The 21,080-nt window shown below is 42.1% G+C and overlaps 2 protein-coding genes across 8 annotated transcripts; both read right to left on the bottom strand.

Moving 5' to 3' along the window:
• Positions 1-166: 166 nt before the first annotated feature.
• On the bottom strand, positions 167-7,761 carry cacfd1 (calcium channel flower domain containing 1). Of its 4 annotated transcripts, none has more exons than XM_070552406.1 (6): positions 7,160-7,761; positions 6,141-6,271; positions 5,396-5,468; positions 3,051-3,176; positions 2,801-2,908; positions 167-2,491 (listed from the first exon to the last, which is right to left on the bottom strand). In XM_070552406.1, exons 1-6 carry the CDS (start codon positions 7,366-7,368, stop codon positions 2,401-2,403), a joined length of 738 nt encoding a protein of 245 aa, XP_070408507.1. In that variant the 5' UTR covers positions 7,369-7,761; the 3' UTR covers positions 167-2,400. The 4 variants fall into 4 exon arrangements, with proteins under 4 accessions (XP_070408507.1, XP_070408508.1, XP_070408510.1 ...); XM_070552407.1 differs by having other exon boundaries at positions 7,190-7,761; XM_070552409.1 differs by lacking the exon at positions 7,160-7,761 and adding an exon at positions 6,969-7,117.
• Positions 7,762-8,361: 600 nt separating this feature from the next.
• Positions 8,362-12,541, bottom strand: ptcd2 (pentatricopeptide repeat domain 2). 4 transcript variants are annotated; one of them, XM_070552405.1, is made up of 11 exons: positions 12,410-12,541; positions 11,915-12,007; positions 11,714-11,843; positions 11,509-11,626; positions 11,352-11,430; positions 11,188-11,279; positions 10,965-11,078; positions 10,811-10,885; positions 10,621-10,734; positions 10,247-10,295; positions 9,063-9,201 (listed from the first exon to the last, which is right to left on the bottom strand). In XM_070552405.1, exons 1-10 carry the CDS (start codon positions 12,522-12,524, stop codon positions 10,293-10,295), a joined length of 933 nt encoding a protein of 310 aa, XP_070408506.1. In that variant the 5' UTR covers positions 12,525-12,541; the 3' UTR covers positions 9,063-9,201; positions 10,247-10,292. The 4 variants fall into 4 exon arrangements, with proteins under 4 accessions (XP_054600480.2, XP_015798520.3, XP_054600481.1 ...); XM_054744505.2 differs by lacking the exon at positions 10,247-10,295 and having other exon boundaries at positions 8,362-9,201; positions 10,617-10,734; XM_015943034.3 differs by lacking the exon at positions 10,247-10,295 and having other exon boundaries at positions 8,362-9,201.
• Between the last annotated feature and the right edge of the window lie 8,539 nt (positions 12,542-21,080).

Here is a 21,080-nt window from a genome sequence, read left to right as displayed (position 1 = left end):
ATAAAAGTTAGAAAATGTTGATCAACCTGCTGAAGTGAGAACATTCCACCCATTCAGAAGGGGCCCAGGGCCCCGGGTCACTTTATTGACACACCTGGTTTTATTGATCTCAAGATAAATGCCCGTCTGTGGATGGTTTTAAAAGTAGAGAAAGCACAAAACATGGTCGTATTAGCAAGTTTGTTTTATTCACAAATCCAAAACAGGATCAGAATTCACAACACACACACACACACACACACGTTACTGGTACCAAACCCAGTCAGTAGGTCAACGACAACAAAACGTCTGGGGAAAAAAGAAAAGGGCGAAGGGTTGTGTAGTGTTGGGCTGTGACGCATCACTGGTGTGGTATAGACACCACGTTTGCAGGTAAAATGTTTTAATCGACTCAAGAGAATTTCACAGTCCTGATACCTGAGAGCTTCAACGGCAAAAGACTTCAGACACAAACAGCTGCAGATGTGGGCCGACCAAAGCATTCATGTAACAGATCATTCACTAGGGGGCGATTAAGAAACACGACGAGACCGCTAGAGGTATAATCCATGGCTGATAGGTCCCTGAACCACATCTCTCCCCCATGTTATCATTGCACCTAATAAATATCCTAATAAAAATAATAAACATGGAGAAATCAGCAGCTGAGCAGAAAACGTACAAACGAGTTCATGTTCTAGTCCCGCGCCATTCTGCTGTACAGTAAACATGCTGAGTCATGCTCTGAATGTTACCTGAAGGTTAGTGCAGCAGGATGAGCTTTAACTCCATTCAAAGACTCAAATATAAAAGCTTAAAGCACTAAATCATAAGATCAAAGGTCTCTTATCTTTGGAAATACACGATACATTCCCTTATGAAAGAAGAATCCCTTCTACCTCCTCGTGTTTACAAACACCCTCGAGCTTCTGCTCCACAACTGTATGCGTGTCAACGGGCTGCAAAATAGCTTTTCTTCTTAGTGACACTTGTCTTGTATCACGATTTTTAATCAACACATATTCAAAGCTCATTAGATCAAAACACTAAAGTGACAGATGAGTCCATCACAAACTAAACCAGAAACACTGAAAACAAAAACCAGTTAAGAAAAGTACATTTTATAAGATTAAACTATGAAAACCCTTAGAAAACACTGGACGTCCTTTTTCCTCACATCTGTAGTGTAGCGGAGTATTTTAAAACCGTTTTCCCCAAGACTTAACAGAACAGTTCAAGTACAAACAAAAAGGCCAAACTAACAGGAATCACCAAACGCACTTCATGCCACAGATTTAAGCAAAGATCATCTATTATTATAGCCGTTTAAGTCTGTTAGCGTTACAAGCGTTGTGAATCTCAGCTACAAACACCCCAACGTTTAGCTCAACACCTGTATAACTGCCGGAAACACAGCCATGTGTGTATATGCTAACGCTGAGTCGCTTTGGCAGCCATCATGAATCGGTTGTAGACGTACATTCAGCAAAGACTTTCATTAAAATTTGTTTTAAGTGCTCATACGGTATGTTGCTAACGGACAGGTAAAAACAGTACTGCGTGCTCTTCTGCAGCAGGTAACACACACATGTATGGACACACACGGTGCCAACATTAAACGAGATCAAATCTGAACACTTCTGTGCTTCAATGTTTCCTTTAGCTTCCGGCAAACATCTAGTCTGACCTGCATCAGCCTTAAAACATGTTCTGATAGGTCTGCTTTGTTCATTCAATCAAAAATATGTTTATTTAAACATTCGCAGCACTTTGTGGGCTGATTATGCAGAATTCAGACATTCAACACCGCCAATCAAATTCTAGCTAGCTGGTTTGCATTCATTGAATGAAAACATGCATGAAACTTTGAGCCAGGAACACTGACCGTAGTAAATCATTTCTGCTGGTGTTTTCTGTTGACTTGGCTCTTTCGGTTTTGGGGATTTTGTCCCTCATGTTTAACCAAAGGCGACAGTTCCTCCTACTCTGGTTGGCTAGCTGAACTGGACTAAGCTTCCAAATGTAGGACAACACAGCAGCTCGGTGCATCAGTGGACTTCATTACTACGCACTGCACTCCCCATCACACAGCGCCGAACCACAGCCTAAAAGTCAACATATAGAAGCTCAGGCTAAACTCGGGTTTTGCTGAAAGGCTTCGGGGGGGCCAAAGACAACCGAGCTTCATCAAATAAAGTTTAACAAGGAGAAATCAAAACATACTTGAAAGGTATCGTGTCACAATGACGAATCCCAGTCGTTCACTTCAGGTGCAAACTATTAACTGAATTGGGTCAGAATGCAGCAAATAGGTAAATAAATACACATCACAACTCTTTGTAGTGTAAGATAAAACACTAAGGGAGGGGTGGGATGGGCGGGCGGGTGGGCGACGAGGGAGAATGAGGGAAAGGTGACGAGTCACTCTGGAGCGCCGTTTGCCGTCTCTGCCATCCTCTCTTCATCACCCCGTTTCTGATGCTGCAGTCGGGCGTAGGTTACCGCGTCTCCCCTGATAGAGAGAGACACAGGGAGGGACGACGGGATGCAAAGGAAGGGTGGGAGTAAAAGAGGTCATGTCAAAAGGGAAAGGCGGGACGAAGCAAAAGCAGGTGGTTCAGGAAGATTATCGCCTCAACGAGTCAGGAGTTGATTAGCAAATATGAAGATCGTTAATAACAACATAGTTAACAGATTAGAGAGTGGTGTAGTGCGTTTAACGGAGGAGCCTTTTAATGGGGTGTGACGTGATTGGAACACACAGAAACATGAGTATTTGTATTTTCTGTTATCATTAACTGGTGAAATAAAGATGTCTCACTTTTTGCCTAAAGAGGCGAGGCCGTACAGAACTCCCGTGGCAAAGGCGATGGCGTTCCCGAACAAGGTGGTGAAGGAGAAGCTCAGAAACACAGGAAACAGCGCCATCCTGGTGTCGGGAAGCGTGAGACAGTGGAAAGATGGACGTTTAGTTTACGCAGAACAGAAATGTCCACAACCCATAAATACGTCTTTTCCTAAAGCCAGGAGGAGATCTCGGTAACAGCATGGTGGAGTGGAGTTGTTCTCACCCGCAGTAAAAGAAGGATTTCTGCCAGGGCTTGAGTTTGTCTGCTCGCGCTGCAACGGCATTTGCAAACTCTACAAACTGGCAGCAGAACGGGACCTCACAAAGGAACAGCACGAAGGCATTCAACCTGCAGAGGAGGAGGAGGAGGAGTCGCAGACACAACAGAGCAGAGAATTGATATGTGCACGTTCATCTTAAAAAAACTGAAATTCAACTAGACAATGACTCAACTGTTGAGTGGTCACACTAGTAACATGTCAGGGCTTCATATTTCAGCAAAAACACGCAAGCAAACACACAGAGGCTTCATCAGAAGATGGAATGATCCAACTACAAGCACAAACGGCGCTGAACATGTTAGTAACCTGCAGCGACGGGCGAGTTTGTGTTGATCCGACTCCTGTCAACAGGTCAGGAAATACAATAAAAAACTGTCCTGATGGCTGATACCACATTTTCACCACTAAGATCGTTAGAAAAACAAAATCATCATAAAAAGATGTAAATAGTTTTTATGACTTCAAACACATTGTTTATTCTTATTATTAATCGTAATAGTGTAACTGGTGCTATTCAGTGTTCAAAAGCTTTGTTTTAGTTATTTTGTGGGTGTGAAGCGGAAAGGTTTGGAAGCTACTGAAGTAAATAACTGCTATTGTCTCTAAAATCCAACCAAGGACTAGGTTTGCAAATTAGCCTCTGGCTAGAAAACCTCTGCACAAAACAAAGGCTGCAGCGCCCTTACATGTAACACTGTCTTTTGAGCGGTCCTTGTACAATAAAACCAAACCAAGACCAACACAAGCAAACCGCTTGACTCAGATAGAAATGATGCAAACTGTGAAGAGAGAAGGCCCGCGGTCAGTAAAGACAGATATCACTGATCATGAATTGGAAAAATAAAGACAACATAAAGATCTGAGAAACGTGTGGTCTCAGCATCAATGTCTCAACACAGCCTTAAAAGATGAAGTCAGCTAAAATGTGCCAAACTGTTTACGTTTAATTGTCTTTATCAGGCCAGGCTCTTGACATAACTATACTAACTACAGTTTCATAAATAACATAAATTAAAAATAATAGAACAAAGCTAGATGTTTACCGTGATTACTAAAACAATATACTATGTAATACCAATGCCCTATACACTGGCACTACTGGTTACTGTTGCGGGTGGTGGTCTTTACGTGTGTTTAAAAGAATTGCAGCTTGTGTTTATTTCCGATGATGTTTATTATTTCGTCTTGTTCCAAAATGTCCATGATCCATTTACAGCAGTTAAAGTGGTTTTCAGTGAATGCGTTACTTGCCCCAATGACAGTCCGCAGAGTCCGTTACACACAGCCACAGTCTTCGCCACACAGTAAGAAACTGTTTGTCCCATCACAGCAACCCCTGAGTCTAATCAGTGTCTGCTTAAGTAGGCGGTGCTTCGATAATCAATTGACCAATCAAATGAGGCCAAGCCTCCTCTCAGGTATGCAGAAAGAAAATGACACATATGGCTCCTACACGCCAGCCCCTAATTGCGCATAGCAGAAGACATAGCAATTACAATAACTTAAATTACAGGAGCCATTATAAAAAAAAAAAAAAAAAAAACAATACACAATAAAATACACACAAACCAAAAGACCCGTAATACCTTTTGAACCTAAGTTTCCCCTTCACACACTAAACATTGCTTAGTTATTGGTCTCTCGATAATGTTAGTCTTGGTTTGAAGGCGAACTACTCGAACCAAGCCCTTCTTGTCAGGAAACATTTTAAGGGCTTTCCCTAACACCCATGATCCTCTAGGAGTGGTGTAGTCCATAACCACTACTATGTCTCCCACTTCTAACCCTTTTTTCCTGCATTGGTAGCAAGTACTCCCTGATCCATCCTTTTTTCTTTTTTTTCCTCCTTGTTTTTCTTCTTTTCTTTTTTATCTTTTCTCTAACAGGTTTCAACGGGGCTACTCTAGCCTTGCCAAATAGAAATGAAACATGCATCTCTTCCTTGTCGTTTCTGAGTCTGAGGTAAGTAGCTGTACCGTACCCACTTTCGCTTGCATCAGAGAAGTGATGCATTTGTGCGCCGATTACCTTTCCGAACCCTTCTGGCTTAAGGCATCTGCCGATTTGGAAATCTGTTAAATTTTCCAAATCTCTCAACCATTTCTCCCATTCCTTCTGGAAAGCATCAGGTACAGAATCATCCCAACTACAGTTCAGTCTACACAGTTCCTGCAAGAGTGACTTGTAGGCATATAATTAATATACTACATTAAATTCTCTATTATGTTTTTGTGAAACATGATTAAGAAGATTTAAACAGTAAAGTGAGACAGATGTAAGTACTTACACCATCCAAACTCCGGCAGCAATGTTTAAAGGGTTCACGGTGACACAGTTCCACACCCCTGAGATGGCACAGGCTGCGTGTTCAGCACAAAACAAGGAACAATTGGTAAAACCAAAGCAGCGTTTCCCACCCAATACCAACTGTGTCATTTAGAATAAATGAATCAGTATACCCGAACCCTAACAGTATGTAGATAAAATACAACCACTACCCAGTTGTAGCCTTGTCACACTGTGCAGCTAAAAGGGAGTCATCTATCTAAACACAAAAGAAAAAAGATCTTTATTGTGTTTATGGATCTGACATCAGCTTAAACATGACATGAGCAGTCCTCTATTATCCCTCACACAGCAGATCCTGCTCCTTTAAACCATACAGCCTCCTCAATAATACAGGAGCCATTGAATATGCAGTGGTTAATGTGATACAGGGACTCTGGTGTCACTGAGCTGCAATGCTGCTGGAAAGGCTGCAGCTCAAGCATTTAATCACATCTATCTCACTCTCAGACGGAGCTGGCTGTTTTCTCAGACGGTTGAGTTCATGATCACTTTATTTAAGAATAAACAGCTAATGATGAGTAAGCAAGCCCACAGAGGCTGCTGCAGTCAGATCAGTCTGCTCTCAGCCTCACAATTAACGTAAAGTCGAGAGAAAATGACAAAGATTTCTCACACGTGTCAGAAAATAATTAAACTACGTGTAGCTAAAGGTTTGGCTTGTGTGGGATTGCTCATCTACTTACATATTCCTCCCAAAACGCCGGCTATCTTGCAGAGCCATCTATACCACCAAGTCATGCCATCATCTTCAGGAGTAGCGGCTTTGTTGGGGGCTGCTGTCTCTTCGGTGCTCATTGTGTTGCGTTTCCTAAAGCTACACAAAACCCAATTTCACAAATACCCGTTTTTCTTCAGTCTACTTTCTTCCTCCCTTTGTTTTCGTGTCTGATGCCGGGTGTCACCAGCAGCTTCTCCCGTCACTGGCGACTAGCTAAGCGGCTAGCTGATGGTCAGAAGCATCGCCACCAGCTGCCGCTAGGAGTGGATATCACGTATCCTCGACTCTCATTCGGTCTCTTAAACTGAAATAAAGAACTTTAGTGCGCTTCCTAACTATTTCAACAAGTTAACACAAGTCTGGTCCGGTAGAAATGAGCGGTTTAGTTGTTCTTCAGGGACGTAGCTCTGCTCTGCCCGACGGGCGCGGTGCATTGTGGGAGGCACTTGATGTGCGTCATATTTGTTTACATGAATGCTGTAAAGTATGTTTAACCCTTAACCCTCCCACTGTCCTGATGATGGGTGTGCTCAGTGGTCAACTTTCCTCGCGGGGTCACCCATAAAGACAGTGGGAGGGTTAAAGGAATGGGGTGATCTTTTGTTTTCTTAGATAAGAGAATGGGATGAAAACTTCCCAATATTGATAGATTTTGTGAACAATTGTTAGTCTCTAACAACAAATCAGATTTATTTTTACAAAGGAATTGTGTGTAAAAAAATCACAGATGAACACGTGCGTGTGTGTGTATTTGTCTATGTATCAAAGTGAGGACCAATGACAAGCTTTTTACCTGCAAACTGAGGACATTTTCCCTGGCTATCACTTTGGTTAGTGTTACATAGCTTTATTCATCAGTTTCAGGTATGGTGTGAATTAAGGCCTAGTCCACACGTAGCCGGGTTTTTTTAAAAACGAATATCCGCCCCTCCAAAAACTTGCATCCACACCACCGCGTTTTAAAAACAAACTGTCCACACGTACCCAGATAAATACGTTAAGGACATGCCAGACCTGTAGGCGGCAGTACTTCCCCCGTTCTTAACCTCATCCTTCGTCTGTGGTCTTCCGCAAGGAGCAGTAATTCCGCTTGCAAAAACAAACAAGCAGAAAGCGCTTGGACAATTGATGGATCGGGTAGTGACAGAGCGCAGCTCTGAAGGCTTCCGTGATGCCGGATAGTGTAAACACATGTCGCACACGTGATGTCAGCATTTTTGTGTCGCGGAAAGTGACGTTGCGGACCTTAAAACTCCGGTTTTGTGTCTGTCCACACGCAGACACCCAAAACGGAGAAAACGCAGATCTTCACTTTGGCCGGAGTTTTTAAAAAGATCCGTTTTCGTGTGAAAAAACTCAGTTTTCGTGTGGATGACAGGCCAAAACGTAGGAAAATATCTACGTTTTGGCAGATCCCCGGCTACGTGTGGACAGGGCCTAAGTTTAAGTTAAGGTTAGGGTTAGGAATAGACTGGGTATGGTTAGGCACAATCCAGTCAGTAGAATGAATGGACGACGGTCCTCACAACAAATACAAGACAAGTGTGTGTGTGTGTGTGTGTGTAATCATCACACAACTAAATGTAAAATGAAATTTAGTTAAACTGGGAATAATATCTTGAAATTTAGAAATAAAAGCAACTTATATTTCAAAAGGAAAGAAATATACTTAAATAGCATCCACAGTATGGGGTTGGATATATGCATAAAAAAGATGTGGTCAAAATGCTCACTTGTTTAGAAACTGTACACAAAGCACAATGCTATACCGGTAATTATAAAACCACATTCATAATATTCTTAAAAGTTAAATAACAGCTATTTGTATTAAAGGATATCTACCCACTGCCCAACATACCTCATACAGGACTTTCAGAAATCACTGAGTTATGTGTTTCAGAATGAGAAATAGAAAAATATCCAAAATAAAATATTTACTTGGTTGTTTAAGGTGCACCTATAAACTTAATGTCCTCCAGATAGCTGCATTAAACATTTGTGCAACAAAAGAAAGTGAATTAAATGTGGAAGATAAAAAAATAAGGTTTAAGATTTGAAAACATCAAAAAACCTAAACTTGGACTCAATTTCATTAATTTTTGTATAAATAAATATCCCTCTTCTCTCTTTGAAAAACTAAATAGATCTTTAAGATAATGACTTCAAATTGAGTGCACAACATGAAATAAACAAAAGCATTCCTTTATTCTTTTTCTTTTGTTTTTATTACTAAACCTTTCATACGTCGTCTCACACATCTCTCATTTACACTCCCAGAGTCTGTTCAAACACAGTTTCAGAAAAGGACTCCTGACATTTATCAGCAAGCACATCTAACATGATGTTTCTCTTCTTCCAGGGACCATTTTTAGTTGTGTCAGGAAAGCCACGAGTCCAAAGACATGCCTGCAGACTGTGGGTGTTCAGGTTGATAATGTATCTGCAGATTACCAACACCACTCAAGACTATATGCTACCTTAGATTTACATATGCAATTTAAATAAAGTACCTGCCAACAACTTTAAATGACACAAGTGTGAACTTAGTCAGATTTCTTTAAGGGCAGCTTAGATATAAGTTAGTTACAGCTGATACTCTGTTGTAAAGGGTGTGGAAGTTTTATCATGTAGAAGGAAAATAAAATGGTCATTCTAGTGCGTTTTTCTCCTCTACATCTTTGTGCTTGCTTCAGAAGTGAATCTAGAACACTGATAATAGAAATGAGGCAACAAGAAGAGCCCTGACGGTCCGTATCAGCTCACGATGAACATACAGGTCGGCCGATTCTGACTTGGTCCAGGACTCACTCTGATAACAAAGTGAACTGAAGAGGTCTCAGAGTCCTTCGGCTTTTCCTGCTCACCTCCTCCAACAGCGCCGGTTTCCTCTTCCCAGTGGGGGCATGACACAGCATCTCATCAAGGGTTTGCTGAGTCACTTGACCGCCTCTTTCCAGCTGAGTTACGATCTCGTCTACTTTCCCTTTAATTGGCCTGCCGTCGCTCCGCAAACGAAGCAAATCCACCTGAAGCAGCGATGAGAAGTCACGGAGTCGATTATCATTTTGTTCTGAATGATTATGAAACAATCTGGATGTTTCTCAAACTTGATGTGATTTTCCACTGACCGGATTACAGAACCAAGCTAACACTGCTTATGGGAGCATTCCCTGCATTTAAGTTACTTGTAGGCAGTGGCACCCTCAAGAGGTGGCCAGAAGGGGCCATAACCACCACTGGAAAAATTATTGGGCTCCCCACTCTTCCTCCAGAAAAGACCACCATGACATCACAGGGTGAGGTAGAGCACAGAGAGATTGCGCCTGAATGTGCTTCTGACGATAACAACTTCATAGTTTAACGCAGACCAAATTCTTTTACATCCAGAACTCAGCTCATTTTGATAAGAAAGCTCTGGCTGATATCACATCCACACATAGGTTCCAGACCTTACCTTTGGCTCCATCCATTCACAGTAAATAATAGTTAACTAAAGCTTGGTTTATGCTTGACGCATTCACTTTCCGCTTGGTGATGCGGCTCGCGGATGGAACGCGCTTCACAACTTGCAGCGTTTATGGTTCGTGCGGCTCGTCTCTGCGGTGAGCCAATATTCTCCCAAACTGTAGGGGGCAGCATGGAGCTCTACGGCATGCATCCAACACTACACCATAGTAGAAGTAGAAATTACTGTTTACAACACGGCATTTCAGCATTTTTAACAGCGTTCTCGTCTTTTCCGACAGTGCGAGCCATTTCTCTTCAAGAATTATTAACAACATGTTGATCACGGTGATCTCTGAGAGCTGAATCATACAAATGTCTGTATTTACGAACCTCTGCCATACTAGTTCTTGCCGGTCCGCCATGTTTTTCCACGTCGGACCGTCCGCGTGGTTAGAAATTTTCCTAGGTGCGCGTTGCGGAAATTTTGGGCCGTGCGGAGGCACGGTGGAGGGGCGTGGTTGTTAAAATGACGCAATTTTGCTGCGCGGAGCCGTGCGGACGCGTCAAGCATAAACCAACCTTAATTAGTCATGTTTTAAATTGTTAACAAAAATAAATTCTTACTTTTATAAACCTGACTCTTTCTTGAAGTAACACGAAGTGTGGTTGATCACTGAAAAAGAAAAGAACCTTCTTCTGAAATAAATCCTAGAATCTTCTGATTAATTACAATAAAGACCTCGCAGGTTAATATTTTATATTTATATAGAATATTACATCTTCATGGTCATAACAGATAAAATCGTCGATTTGCCTCCGCTACAGACGCATAGGCCTTTTGTTTTTTAATGAAAAATAATAAAGGAGGACTGCAATACACCACTACAGGCTAAACATTCCCACAGTTTCCACAGGGACCAATTTGGTCATGTGAAAATGTTCTGGGTGCACCACTGCTTGTAGCTAAAGACGTGAACAAGATCAACCTTTTTACCTACCACCTCTTGAGAAAACTCCATTTTCTTCACAAAAGTTGGGCTTTTAGGTAACATGGCTGCCGAGAGGAACGAAACTGCTTCTGTGACTTCTCCTGACATTGTTAGAATTACAACCTAAAAGACAAAAACAGTACATACATAAAAAGGTGAAGAAAATATTGACAATGGTTCCTTTAAATCTGCATTTTACCTTAAAATTTTGGCAAATTTTGCCCTTGGAGCTCATAATTTGTAAATATAGTGACTGAGCTTTTTGTAGGTCATTCTGGGGGGAAATACAAAAATATGTTGTATTAAAAGAATTAAAAGAAAAAAATAATACATGCATAAAAGATTCAGCTGACCCTTCTTAGAGCTAATGCCACAGCGAAGCAGTATGCATGTCGGGGGATGAAGTGCCCTTTGGTTTGTTCCTCTTCTATCAGACCAGTGCAGATCTTGTAGGACTCTGTAGTGTTCTAAGAAAACAACACAAGGTGCAAAAGCCTAAAACCATAAACTATAGAAGAGCTCACATCTTCAGAAGTTTATTTAAAAGAATTTGGATTAAATATTTGAAAGCATTACCAGCTTATAGCAGATAGCAGTCACCAGCGTCACTGTGTCTTTGTTAAATGGAACACGTTGGTCCCTCATGGTTCTTAGTACTTCCATAGCACCTGCGAACAATATAAAAAGTTATGTACGTGCAATTGTAACAGTTAAAAGTGCCAAATGTATCTGCCACGTACTTTCATAAGAACCTTTAATAAACAACATGTCAGCGGCAATGTTGAAGGATGTCGTGTCAATGAAAAATCCTTTCATGTCCTGCAAAAAAAATGTAAAAAATATTTCCTGTTTTACACATAATTTACAGCCATTTGTCAAACTTCTTATTATTCTTACATTATCTGTTATTGTTGCAGCAGCCATTTCCTCCAGACCCATCTCGTAGCAAAGTCTCATGAAGACAGGGCCAAACTTGAAATCCCCATACAACAAGTTACGGTTCTCTGCATTATACCTTTCAAGGTAAATCAAAGAATCAGATATTTCAGGAGCCTGACGAGAAGAAGGCTTCCCCTAGTTTGTTTCTGTGACAACACAACACCTGTAGATAGCATCCCTGGCTATCAGCATTTCCTCTGGAGTCTGACACAAGTGAAGGAGCAGCTTCAGCTCATCTCGGAGAATCAGCTCATTTCTTTGCATCTTTTGCTTGAACAGATCGATGTAATTTCCTGTGGAATGCAGGTAAAGATGTAAGATAATATCACATATATCCTCAGCTCTTGGATTTATGGTTTGTTACCTTCTGATCCTGTCAAAAGATGGGCCACAGCCAGCTTACTTTGCTGGAAACCTTGTAGTTTTACAACATCTTCAGACAATAAATGTCTCTTGGCTACAAGCAGGAGAGAAATGTGGAATAATCCATCACTGATAATGAAATACATACATTTATTCATATTTTTAAACAAATCACTTCCAAGTTTATGCCAAAACTTGAAATCAAACTTCAAAAACGTCTATTGTTTTGATGTGAAACGATTTAAGGCGGACTCTTCTTTACTTTACCAAATGACCTTTACAAGCAAGCAAGACAGAAATGTCAACATAGGTATTTCAAAATAAAACACGTCAACGCCTATCTTAAATTATTTTAATCTACAAGCAGTCCCATATTTAGTTTGTGAACTTCACTGACGTGAGGACTGTTGTTAGTTTGCTTCTCATTTTTGTACATGAACGCCTTATTATAACGATAATTAGATCAAACTGGACACTTGCTAACGTCATTTCTTACCTCCAACGCAGCTCTTAATCCAAACCGGCTGTAAAACACCACAGAAAAGACCTTTAGAGGGCTCAGACAGTAAAGACCGACAACATTTTCCAGCCAGTCTCCCTAGCAGCGCCATGACACTGGCCGACTGTACCACGGTGATCAGAAAAAAGGGGGTGTCGTTTAGAAGAAGAAGAAAGTAAATCACGAGGCGCTTATAAGAGAGAGCTTATGAGGGCTAAAATAAATTCTACTTCTTTCACAAATGCTTGAACATATACAAATTCCACAATAGAGGGAAAACAATGCCATTTCGGGAGTGGCTCTCGCCAGATATGTAGTCCCTATTTAGCCATTGGTATCTTCCAAGATGGCGCCGTCCGTCGATCATGCATAGAGGTAATGCATTTATTTTACGTATCTAACTTTATTTATATCAAAATAGCAATATTTTGTGATGTTGGAATCTACAACATGTTTTACTGTCTATGAAAAAAATCAACGAGTTTAGTTTCTGTATTCACCGTTTGGCCTGCAGGCGGCGCTATTATACCAGACAAGTCAGGGGCTGTTCAGTTCCTTCGGCTTTATTAAATACAACAGTGGTATCGTTAGGATTTTTATCTTTATATAGTTGAATTTCTAACTTGAGGGCATCACAAGAATGAAAAGAAAATTAGACAGGGTAATAAAAGTAATTATTGTAAATAAATTAAAATGCAGAAATATAAAAATACAGGTTACTCCTGCAAAAAGTTTTTGTATTTGCAGTTGTGTGGCAGCCTTCGTTATTTATGTCTGCACCTGAAATGATAAAGTGACGAATAATAATCAAACTGTCTTACAGAGGTGTGACCAAGTCACTGCTTTGCAAGTCACAAGTAAGTTGCAAGTCTTTTCAGTCAAGTCTCAAGTCAAAGACAAGCAAGTCCAAGTCGAGTCCAAAGTCAGTGATGTGGAAGTCCAAGACAAGTCCAAGTTAAATGGTCTTTGAATTTTCATGACATAATCAAGTCATCTGTCAAACTTCAATTTAATGACAATGATAATTAATAAATTCCAGAAATAAAGCTTCATAAAGCTTCATTTATTTGCTCAAATAAGCATTCGTATATGTAAGTTTTGCCTTTTCTTGGGCATTTTTTCTTCTAGTTTCTCAAGAAAAACTGTATTTTTTTGGACACTTTCTTTTCTGTTTCTGGTGCTGTAGCTTGGAGGATTTTTACTGCTATTTTTTTAGCTTTTTTCACTTTTTGAGCATTTGTTATGATGCGTAACCATGGCAATAAGCTGTTTACAATCGAGAGCAGCTGATTAACATTGGAAAGGCTGAAATAATACCTCAAATGAAGCCACAAATCCCAAATGAGCTAAAACGCAAGATGCATGGGTGCAGAGCGGGAGCAAAACGGAGGCAGAGAAAAGGAAATTCAAACTATCTCTTCCATCGTTCATAATGGGCAATGTGAGATCACTGGCCAACAAGATGGAGGAACTCCAAGCCCTTTCAAGGACTCAAACAGAGTTTCGGCAGTTTCGGAACCTCTGGAGGAGATAATGCAAAGAAAGATTCTCCAGAGAATCAAGAAAATTATGGACAACCCTGAGCATTCTCTTCACAAGACTGTCCGACAACGGAAGAGTGTCTTCAGTCAGAGGCTTCTTCAGTTCCGCTGCAACACTGACTGCAACTGGAGATCCTTCCTGGCAACAAGTTACAGTTTAAAGTTTTAGTCCTGACCTATAGAGCTCAACCAGGCTCCAAGCTATTTATCTGAGTTTTTATCCCCACACACCACTTCACGGAACCTCAGATCCACATCTGAAAACCTCCTGGCTGTTCCTCGAACCAGACTAAAAACCAAAGGGGACAGGGCCTTTCAGTCTATTGCCCCCAGACTTTGGAACAGTCTGTCTTCAAATCTCTGTCTCTTGAAATCTGTAGAGGTCTTCAAAAAACATCTTAAAACTCACCTTTTCATCCAGGCTTTCCCCCGCTAAATATTCTAAAAGATGGCTTTGTTCTTGTTCACACCTTGACTTTGTTTTTACTCCTGATTTTGGTTACTATTGTTGTCACTGCTATTGTTTTTATGATGTATTTTTTGGTTTGACGTATTTGCCCTGATTTTACTCATGTTGTACAGCACTTTGTGATTTATATCTGTGAAAGGCGCTATATAAATAAACTTTACTTACTTACTTACTTACAACCATTGTAATATACAATAACTCTTTGATGACTTGATTATTATTATTATTCTGAGCTACTACAGCAATCGATTTCCCTCTGGGATTAATAAAGTATTTTTGAATTGAATTGAATTGAATTGAATTGGATGCTGTCGGGGCAGACGGCCCCTCTGATGGCGTTTCCTTGCCTTACCTTACTTGGCTCATCTGGACTCAGCCGAATATAAATTTTTACTGATGTGTGTGTGTGTGTGTGTGTGTGTGTGTGTGTGTGTGTGTGTGTTGCGTGTGTGTGTGTGTGTGTGTGTGCGTGTGTGTGTGTGCGTGTGCGTGCGTGCGTGTGTGCGTGTGTATGTGTGTGTGTGTGTGTCTGTATGTCTGTGTGTGTGTGTGTGTGTGTGTGTGTGTGTGTGTATGTGTGTGTGTGTGTGTGTTTCTGTGTGCGTGCGTGTGTGTGTGTGTGCGTGCGTGCGTGTGTGCGTGTGTGTGTGTGCGTGTGTGCGTGTGTGTGTGTGTGTGTGTGTGCGTGTGTGTGTGTGTGTGTGCGTGTGTGTGTGTGTGTGTGTGTGTGTGTGCGTGCGTGTGTGTGTGTGTGTGTGTGTGTGTGTGCGTGCGTGTGTGTGTGTGTGTGCGGGTGTGTGTGTGTGTGTCTGTATGTCTGTGCGTGTGTGTGTGTGTGTGTGTGTGTGCGTGTGTGTGTGTGTGTCTGTATGTCTGTGTGTGTGTATGTTTTTATGCTGTTATGAGAATTTGGGGTCATTTTGTAAAACACTTTGCTTGAAAAGCACTTTATAAATAAAATCTGATTGATTGATTGGTACACAGTTAGTTGGTAAACACGTTTCCCTGTAATATCAAGTTTTCGTTAATTAAAAAAGTAGATTGAGATATTTTTAGAGCTGACTATTTGCTTCTAATTCCCCATTAGCAATGTTAGCTCAACGATAGCCTCTAGCCTGCTAGAGTAAAACAAAAAGATGCCATTGCTCCTTAGGGGTACAAGAAATAGCTTCTGGGTCGCTCCTGTTACTGACTAACATACTGTCCACAACTCTGAAGTTTTTTGTCAGCTGGTGGTCGAATTACAAATGCTGGTGCAGCAGTGTTAGCTAACAGTGACTACATCCCTCTTCAGCTTTTTTAGAAAGAAGAAAGCCTGGCATCCAATCTGCTGGATGATAATGAAATCTGCTTCAGTGTAACCTTCCTTCTAACATGATTGAGACTTTAGCGTGTTCTGTGATTAATTCACTGTAAAAGTTTTACTTTCCAGCCAGCCTACATAGGTGGCCCCATGTGGATATATACGGGTACGCCTTATGAGTGCCAATAGGGTTTATCTGTGGTTTTCTATTGTAGCCTCACAGGGTGTTGCCCACAATGATTTGAATAGGCCCTTGTATGAGTCAAACCATCTAGGTCCCTCTGAAAACCCATGTAGGGCCTGTTAAAACCTATGTTGGCAAAAGTTTGTGGGCAAACCCCTGTGGACTCACCAAAGAGACCGAGGACAAAACCTGTGGGCAACCGTTTGGCTTGCCCATACATATCCATATGGGGCCCACCTATTTATGCTAGTTGGGTTATTGTACCTTTAAAGTGTAAATAAAGGTTCAAGGTCAAAGGTCAACTACAAAGTCAGCAGACAAACAACACAAAATGCAATGAGGATTTGGCAGGTTTTTCAATGATTTCCTATGGTGTGGTTTTTAGCTAATTACACCACCATAACTCACAATGCAATACCACACATCACATGACCAAGGCGGTCGTTTTGATGCACGCTTCCATTGGAACCACTTTTTTTTTTACCTAGAAGGTGGGAAAAGAAAAAGAATAAAAAAATGCAGTGGGTTTTATAAAATATTATATTGATGAAGATAAAAACCCAGTTAGTGGCCTAGATATTGTTCTTTTAAACTATGAAATCTTTAATAATCAGAAAATGTACCACATATCAAGTGACTTCACAATTAACCCTCTGGAGGCAGGCGTTGCAGATTAGCAATGTTAAAACCTACCTACCTGGTTATTCCACACACGTATTTCATGGACATTATTTAACTCAGAAGTACCCCTGAAGGACTTAGTTGTTCGTCCTCTTATCAAAACTTGGTTTGAGTCTGAGAGGGTTAAACACAACTGTGTTATCACAGACAATTGTGAGCAGAACAGCCTGTGATCGTAAAGTTCAGCCTCAGAAGAATATTTATTCCAGCTTAAACCAGAGCCTAAACTCTATCAATCCATAGATAACCAACATCATAATGAAAAATAAGAAAATTAAGGTTGCAAGTAGGTTAATTACACTGATGCACATCCGCCCACACCGTAACTTTCTGCCACTGAGGGTTTGTGTTCCCAGTGACCTGAACAGGATTACACAACAGCAGATTTGCATTATGGGAAACAGTTCTACTGCTCTGCATTAAAGCAGGCCACAACTGGGCTGTTTAGAACTATAGATCTGATTTATTAGTGCAAAGGTTCAGTAAAAATTGGAGGTCTCAGTAGTGATATTTTTATGTTCACTGCAGGCATGTGAAATGTATTTCAACCATACACTTGATTTTTCATTTTATTTCAGAAATGAGAAATCTGCAGCTGAACAATTTATAAACCGGCTGCGATTTTACAAAAGTTTCGATAAATTTGTCCTTCTAATTTAGTTGCTTTGTAAATATTGCCAGGAACCAACGGATTAAATAACGGACAATTAAATTAAATTAATTCATTTATTGGGTCCCCATTAAAAGGAGAAGAAGAAGAAACAATTTTGCAACATCTCACTTCCCGACTTTTTGGACAATCCGTTTAACATACACTAACATATTTCTCATAATGAAAACAAAAATCAACTGCTCTTCTGAGGTTATAGCTCTATTCCAGCAGCTTATTTTTATAACTAACATTTTATTACCACACACCGCCCATCCACAAAACAGTCACCACCTGGATTTAACAAAGCAAATACGTAGGTACAAGCCTCCTTTTGGATTGGTGATTATCTTTCAGCTGCAAGTTATTTAACTCCAACTTGTGCTATGCGTTTTTTCTCATTCCTTAAACAACCGTGTGGAAAGACGCATCTGGTGGTCACGGAAAAGATGTTAGTCTGTGTGAGAAGGGTCAGATCTTTGGCATCAAGCAGAGAAAACATCTGAGGAGATACAGAATCAACTAAAACTGGGTTAAGAACTGCCCATTGCTTTATTAAAACGGGTCTGGTGAGTCCAGATGGACCCTGTTCCAGCGTGATGGTGCATCAGGGTAAGAAGAGAGGCAGATGAAGTGATGCACCCATCATGCTTAGTGCCTACTGTACTAATCTGTGGGGGCAGTGTTATAAACTGGGCTTGCTGCAGATGGTCAGGTCACAAACAGGATGTATGAGGTCAGCTGACTACCTGAATGTACTGAATGACCAGGTTATTCCATCTTCCCTGATGGCACAGGCTTATCGGGCTCAAATAGTGAAAGAGTTGTTCAGGGAGCATGATACATCATTTTCACACATTGACTGGCCACAGAGTCCAGACCTTAACCCCAGCGAGAATCTTTAGGATGTGCTGGAGAAGGCTTTGTGCAGTGGCCAGACTCGACCATCTTCAGTGCAAGATCTTGGTGAATGAATGCAACACTAGATGGAAATAAATCTGGTGACACTGCAGAAGCTTACTGAAACAACGCCACAGTGAATGTGTGATGTAATCAAAGCTAAAGCAGTCCAACAAAATATTAGAGTGTGACATTTTTTATGGGCTGGGCGGCATGAGGTAATACAGCTCCAGAATAGGTCTGGGACAGGGAGGTTCCCTACTGTTGCCCTGGCAACGTAATCTTTTCCCATCCAGCTGGGACTGCTTTTTCAGCCAATCAGATGCAGGTCTTTAGATAATTTATGGTTTTCTGCAAGGTGTATGTATCCATTTCTCTGGCTTTGCGCGCATTTATAAACTGTTCTAGATGTGGCTCCTCTGTGGTGCGAGCTTACTTTGTTCGTACAAATTCAGGGAAACACAGCAGGTTTTAATTTTTTTTGTAGTATCTTTCAGCACACAAGCTCTGATTCCCCCTAACATAATGCCAGCTTTGGCTGCGGCTTTGACATCTTCTTTGATTTATCCTCACATGCACTCCCCATTGGTTTTTAGAAAGTGCCTCGGGTCTCCTGTCATCATGAATGAAGATCCTCGCTGAAACAAGTTTTGGAACGGAACAAAAAACAGCTGGTACTCATCGTAGGCTGTGCCTTTGCCCTTGAAAGACACACACATCCTCCATCCGTATAGCAAAACCATTCGATTTATACTTATATGTAGGCTCGGTCTGATTTTATTCCGATTTAAAAAATGCTGTTTGGATTTAGCAGAGAAATGTTCTTATTTACAATTTCCATCAATAATGTAGTTCATTAAAGTAAATGTAAAAGCTCTATGTTGTATTGCTATCACTGCAGCCCTGTTAGTGTTCTGTTGATAAGAGAAAAGTGGGATCCTGTTTCCGTCTCATAACTGAGGGCTATCCGCCTCCTATAATAGACTCCCTGCATAAAGAAGAAGCTGGTGTGAAATTTCACAGTGGTGTGTCCAGATCTTTTAAAATGGGGTGGCTCAGGTGAGGCACAACTTTGTGCATGGGTGGCACCAATGGTTATGCTTCTTTTGTTTTACCCCCAAGCCTTTTGTGGACAATGAAAAGCCGATTTAAAGGTAAATTAGTTTGGTGGCACCTGGGGTGGCCAATCAGATTCCGAGGGTGGCATGTGCTACCCCAGGCCACTCCCTGGACACGCCCCTGAAATTTCAGAAACTTTTTCTTAAATTACACCTCTCTGGTATATTTCATTCTGTACTTTTTGTGTTCAATCACTCCTATGTTCTCTACCCACCTCATCCGGTTCAGGGTCATGAGAGGGAGAAGGGCTTGATTTCCCTGCTGTCAAGAGGAGGTATACGGTCTTATCACAAGACCAACATGTAGTAGGAATGAGGATGCATGACCCGGCGAGTGTTTGCAAAACTGTAACAGCTGTTTAATGCTATTCAGAACACCATTAAAGCCACATGCTCTGCTGAGACAGGCAGGGGTGCCTCCAGAAAGTTTTGATAGGGGTGGCCAGACGGGCCAAAGAAATCTTTGGGGTGGCACACTAAACTGGTCCTTGTGGGAACTCTGGGAGAGTTTAGCCTGTGGCAATGTATTGCATTGTTCCTTAATTTTTATTTAAAAAAACAGTATGTATCAAAAATATTTTACTTAAATTTTACAAACATAAACATTTCAGAAAAATACATTTCAGTTATTTAAAATGTGTCGCACCCTGTCTTGTCTCCCCGTTCTGTTTAGTCATGGGTCTCTGTTAACTGCTCCCACCTGCCTCTCGTTTTCCAATCACCCAAGCTCCCAGCCCTCATGTATTTAAACCCCTTCAGTCCTGTGTCTCAGGTTGGTTCATTGTTTCAGTAGTCCAGCGTGTTCTGTTATTAAAACCCTTTTTGTTTAACCGTTCCTGCTTGTCTGCCTGCCTTTGCACCCGCGTGTGGATCCTGCCTCCGCTTCATTCACTGGCACGCTCGTGACAGAATGAACCAACCCAGTAAAGAATCCAGCGGGGAGGTTCCTCCTTGGGGGTGTTTTCTCCAGTTTTTAACCGCTGATCACCTTGCCGGCTTCTCCTCCTCTGGCCTCGTCTCGCCACCGACACCGTCGCCGAACCCCGGCTGCGACGATCCCCTCCGCCCTCCCGGAGCTAGATGTGAGGTTGGACCAGGAGATGCAGCTAGACCGCTCCTGCTACGTGGGCACCAGACTGGCTGTGTGCTCCCCTGGAGCTGGCCCACGGTGTTGGGAAGGATGCCGGGCTCCACCGTCATCCCTGGTCCTGGGACGGAGCCGCGAGCTCGCTGCAGCTCTGGCTCGGTGCGCCAGCTTGGACCCGCCCCCAGTCAAACCAGCAGTCCCGTCTGTGGTCCAATCAGTGCCTCCGTCATCTGCAGGCGAAGGGACCACGCCTACAGCCCAGCTGACAGAGCTCGCCGGCCTCCAGGCGGAGCTTGGCCGGATCCGTCAGCTCGTCAGCCTCCAGGAGTTCCAGCTGGACACCCTATCCTCCCCGAATTACCAAGAGAAGGTTCCGGTCCAGTCTGCAGCTCCCTCATCTCTTGGCCAAAGGATCGGGCCCACAGTCCACCCAGCAGAGCTCGCCAGTCTCCGAGCTGAGCTGGTCCAACTCCATCAGAGCCTCAGTCTCCAGGAGCTCCAGCTGGACAATCTATCCTCCCTGCTCTCCCAGTTTCCGGCACCACCAGTTCAGTCAGCTCCTGTCCCAGTGGTGGTCCCGGAGGTCACACCGCATCCAGTTCCAGCGGTGGTCCCGGAGGTTGCACCGCATCCAGTCCAGCCTGTCCAAGCGGTCCCGTCTGTAGCAACTCCTCCTCCACTCCAGAAGCCGGCGGTCCAGAAGCCGGCGGTCCAGAAGCCGACGTCCCTGGACCAG

The sequence above is a fragment of the Nothobranchius furzeri genome, chromosome 6 (genome assembly GCF_043380555.1).
Source record: "Nothobranchius furzeri strain GRZ-AD chromosome 6, NfurGRZ-RIMD1, whole genome shotgun sequence".
Taxonomy (NCBI): domain Eukaryota; kingdom Metazoa; phylum Chordata; class Actinopteri; order Cyprinodontiformes; family Nothobranchiidae; genus Nothobranchius; species Nothobranchius furzeri.
Note: the sequence above shows the minus strand (reverse complement) of the source record. Positions and strands in the feature narration are given on the sequence as shown.